Source organism: Rhinopithecus bieti, unplaced genomic scaffold (genome assembly GCF_001698545.2).
Source record: "Rhinopithecus bieti isolate Rb0 unplaced genomic scaffold, ASM169854v2 scaffold_22452, whole genome shotgun sequence".
NCBI classification, from domain to species: Eukaryota; Metazoa; Chordata; class Mammalia; order Primates; family Cercopithecidae; genus Rhinopithecus; species Rhinopithecus bieti.
In genome coordinates, this window is record NW_016810444.1 from 600,441 (window position 1) to 605,572 (window position 5,132).

Sequence of the window (5,132 nt, forward strand, 5' to 3'; positions counted from 1 at the left end):
CTCACCCTATCATCCTACTGAAAAATAAAACCAGTGAAAACACTAAAACTTTGCCTCATTTCCAAACTCCATTCTCTATTTTCCTCAGTAACAAAACTTACTAAAAATATTATGTATTCACCCTGTCTGTGTGTTCTCATTTCATTCTCTCCTTAACCTTGCCCACTGACCTAGCCTCTGCCCCTACACTCCACTGCCTTTGCTCTTGTTGGGGTCACCAATTTTATCCATGTTGCTAAATCCAGTGGCTACTTTGTCAATTTAGTTTTTCTCAGCAGCATTTGAAAAGCTGATATCTCCCTCCTTGTAACACAGTGATGTGTGTTACATTTCTTTATTACATTTCCATTCCACCACACTCTCCTTGCTTTTTTCTTGTCTTCCTAACAGAAGATAACAAATGAGATCCTTCTCATTTTCTTTTGCTGTTTTATTTTTTCTCAATCTAACCTCGACAGATTCAAACATTTCAGGGCTCAGATATGGTGTCACTTCTTCATCAATGACCTCTTTTTATTTTTAAAAGTAATCCCATTTATAGGTGATGACTTTGGAATTTATATTTCTGATGTTCTGTTGTTAGTTCCAGATTCATATATCCAATTAACTATCTGAGCTCTTCACTTGGTTATTTCATAGATGTGTCAAGCCTAACATGCGAAAATAGAATTTTATTTCTAGTAATTACTCCTTCAATCCTAGATAGCCATGTACTCCCAGTTGTTATGTCCTCTGCAGGGGCATGGATGAAGCTGGAAGCCATCATTCTCAGCAAACTAACACAAGAGCAGAAAACCAAACACCACATGTTCTCACTCGTAAGTGGGAATTGAACAATGAGAACACATGGACACAGGGAGGGAACATCACACACTGGGGCCTGTCAGGGAGTGGGGGACTAGGAAAGGGATCACATTAGGAGAAACACCGAATGTAGATGATGGATTGATGGGTGCAGCACACCGCCATGACACTTGTATACCTATGTAACAAACCTGCACGTTCTGCGCATGTACCCCAGAACTTAAGGTATAGTAATTTAAAAAAAGTTGTTTTGAATCCTCTTGTCATTCAATTCCTGCCTTTATCTAATCATTCAGCAAGACCTAGCAGCTTTACCTACATAATATATATAAATCATTCATTAAGAAAATCCCCTAACCCCATTGCCACCATCAGATCTGAACCATCATGATATTTCATATGGACTACTTACTGTAATAACTTATCAGCTTCCTAATTGTACTCCCTCACCAAAGTATACAGTATTCTTCTTATAACTAAAGTGAAGTTAAATCTATATTTAAGTCAAATTATGTTGCACATAGCTTTAAATTCTTCAATATCTTTCCCTTGCACTTAAATCCAAATTCCCTCTCACGACCTACAAAGTCTTTTATTATCTTGACTATGATCTCCTGCCATTCACTCCTTGCTCATCACGCTTTGGTCATTCAAACCTTTGTCACATTTTCTCAAACATTTGCTCCTTAAGGTCTTTGCACTTACTTGCTCTTCCATCTTTTGGAGATATTATTCCTCCAGGATGTTGTATGACTAGATTATATTTGTCATTCAAGTCTCAGCTAAGAGCTCATTTTCTTGGGTTGATCTATCCTGACTATGCTGTATACAGGTATCCTTCACCTTCAGTTGTTCTCAATTGCATTAATCATGACTCATAATAATTTCTTTGTTTACTTGATCATTATTTGTCTTCCATAATGCTTTCTAAGACTGTACATTTCATGAGAGCATGGATTTTGTCACATTTGATCTGTATTTTCTGCACCCAAGATAGAGTCTAACAGTCAGACATTCAATGTGCTAATGGATATCTTTTTATTAAGCTGGGAACTAAAACAGAAAAAAGGAGTCTTTCTGTGTTTTCTGTAGCACCTTCACTACACTCACCTAGAGAAAGCCTGAAAACTCTATCCTAAATACTTGGAGTGAAAGACAGTGCAAATATTTCTTTCAACCCTGAGTTATCATCTTTGCATAATTTCTCAGAATTAATATAATCTCAGAAGAAAATACACCTACCTTGGTTGTATTACTTTCATCCTAGGTAGGCCAGAATGAGAATTATGTACAGTAAGAGGTTACTAACACTGATACTATTTCTACCTCTGTATCCTTTGCCTGGCTGCTGACCACAGAGGAATTGAATTTTGAGGTGCTATGTTTGCAACTAAATTTCTAGGGTCTACAATATAGAGGCACCAAATATGGAGCTTCCAAGATTCCAATCAGCCTTCAAGTTTCTTTTGTTTCTATGCCTAAAAAATTAACACAAACTGGGCCTTGGCTCAGTTAGGGTATGGGGAAAGGTATTCTTTGAGACAGTATTAAAAAAAAGTAAGCTTTAGCCTATGCGTCTAATTTTCTTTTTTTTAAAAAATTACAAGGTACCCAAAACATCTTTGTAAATTTAGCAGTTAAATCAGTGTGTATCTTTTCACTTTCAGAGTCGGAGAGGAAAATGAACATATAAAACTAGTATAAAACTAATTTTGATTTTTACCAAATTTATTGATGAGAACATTTATATCTCTTTATTTGTAAATATTTTCTTTTTTGTACACAAAGCTCCTGGCTACTCTAGGCTGGTTAGTACAGGATTGATCATCCCAAAATATCTTTGCCACAATACAAATGATGTGTTTTTGATGCTATGTCCCAAATGCATATTTCCTTTTTGGCCTGACATACGGTATTGTCTGGAGAATATTCAATATATGCTTGAAAAGAGAATGTGTTCTCTCTTTCTTTTATGGAGTCTTTCGTAAATATCAGATCGGGTTGCTTGATACTGTTTGTTAATGTATTCTATATTCTTAGAGATGTTCTGCTGTTCTACAAATTACTGAAAGAGAATCACTGAATCCTTTTTAAAAAGATGTCTTATATACAATCCAAACAATGTTTCCCTGGGGTGTAGAGATGATCTACGTTGAGGCAATATATCCTTTGAGAGTTTTGACATTTTAACGTGACCATATATAAGCTTTTGATGGAAGGTCTTATCGCAGCATCTTGACAATCATTGCCTGGTGCAGTCTGTGGAAGTACATCTTTTGTAGAGAAATTTTCTTTGATAAATAATTAATAGTTCAATTTAGACTTCTTATTTTATAAACATTTTCTACATAAAATTTCCCTTTTTACTTATAGATTATCCTTCATTCATTGACCTGCAATGCTCAAATAATCTTTGAACTTACTCTGACAATATATTTATCCATTAATATATACCTTCACTGTGATTATAATAAGATTATTCGTAGAATTCCACAGCATTTATTAAGAACTGTCACTTTATTGAGTCTTTGCCAAAAGTAGAGCTTTGCAGAGTGATCCGAGAAGAACAATCTAATGAAGATTATGAGAAGGAACTAGTTGCTTTTCATAAAGATGCAAATAACAGCAAGATCCTATTAAAGTTGTTTTGAATTGGTCACACAACTTTGCATCTGGAAACAGGGTTTAGAACTATGAAAATGCCATCTACTCTCAATAGTTTATATTAGGATATTAATTTCTCTTTGTTCTGAAACACGTTTTAAAAAACAGCAACTCTAAAGAAAGGAAGAGTGAGAGAAGAGAGAAACAGACACAGAGTCAGACACAGAGATCCAGAGATCCAGCCAGCTGTACATAAGATTCCCGACATTACAATTACAGATAATACTAATTAAGTTTTAGGAATCATTAATCTATAAAACATTAACGCAACAACTGAAGTTAATTTAGAAACATCTTATCTTTGTTTGTCCTAGAAAAGCTTAGTTTTTCTTCAGATCTGTTTATGTTGTTGGAATTTTCTTCCTTTTAGAATAGACATTACTGTCCAAAGCACCTTTAGAGATGCGCGTCTTAATTTATTGTTCCCCAGTATTAGGATAAATGAATGGGTTGAGGGGTAGATTACAGCTATAAACTCACCAAAAATCACAGCTAATTCCGTCTCTGGAATAAAGTAGCTGGAGGTGGCGATGAGAAAGGACAAATAGTAGGCAATAAAGAGGAGAAGGAAGGAAATGACAGCTTTCAGGGCTCTCACATGGGCTTCTCTGCTGGGGTCTCTGCACCCTGTGGCACCGAGCTGCATTCGCCTGATATGTCTCCGCAGGGAGAGGATCAAGAGGAAAAATGACATCAGGCACACAGAAAAGGGGAGCAGCGTTACCAGGTTGAGAAATAACTTGGTAGAAGCATGTTGAGCCTTATTTACTCTGCAACTCCAAGTTAAGTTTGTTTTCCTCTTTGCCTTCACACAACGCCTGAAATCAGCATTCAGATTCTCAGTGGCTGGAAGGTTAATAAACACAGAGAGAACCACGCACCCCAGTAGAATCCAGGAAATCACCCTGTCAATTCTCCATTTCATCCAGAGGAAAAGTGGGTGAAAGAAAGTAGCTATCTTGAAGAAATAGTAAATGCTGAGGCAGGTTGCAAACCAGATGCTTAAATGGTTGGTTAGTGTCCAGAAGAAGTCAATGATTCTCATTTGTTTACCAGTGGCATAGACATCTGGATACAGCACCAACATAAAACAATCTAATAGTATTACGCATAATAGACAAATTCTGGAAATGGCCAGACTTGTGAGGATTAAATCAATGGAGGCAATTTTCCTCTTCTTGACCCAGTCCATACAGTTTACCAATCCAATGAATGCATTCCCTAAGATCCCCACTGAAAACTCTCCAATTGCTAAGAAGAATAAAGTAGTTTGTACTTTATCTGTCATGTTTAAATAGAGAAATATGCAATTAGTTTCTAGTTGACCTGATGGAGTTTGACATCCACACCTGCTTCTTAGATTTTGATGTAGTTTTCTTTACCTCTGTTGTAGTCTGTCTTGTGATGGAGACTGGAATGATAAATGAAGACTGGCGCTATCTTCATTAAATCCTAATTAGTCCTGACAAACAATGTGGTTGGTGATCCTTGGTCTGGCCACTGTATGCCCATTTACCTACTCAGTAGGTTGTAATTTTCCACATATGGTTAATTTAGGCTGAGCTACTTTACTAAGATGCAAATTCAGTCAATTCCCTTTCATGGTCCTGCATTGTCTTTCTGAGGCTAAGGTGTGCGCATTTTGGATTCGTTAGTTTGTGATG

The 5,132-nt window shown here is 36.5% G+C and overlaps 1 protein-coding gene across 1 annotated transcript; it reads right to left on the reverse strand.

The window, feature by feature from the left end:
• Positions 1 to 3,727: 3,727 nt before the first annotated feature.
• LOC108542140 (taste receptor type 2 member 7) lies at positions 3,728 to 4,815 on the reverse strand. The gene has a single exon (XM_017892013.1). The coding sequence runs from the start codon at positions 4,754 to 4,756 to the stop codon at positions 3,800 to 3,802; it is 957 nt and encodes a 318-aa protein (XP_017747502.1). The 5' UTR covers positions 4,757 to 4,815; the 3' UTR covers positions 3,728 to 3,799.
• Between the last annotated feature and the right edge of the window lie 317 nt (positions 4,816 to 5,132).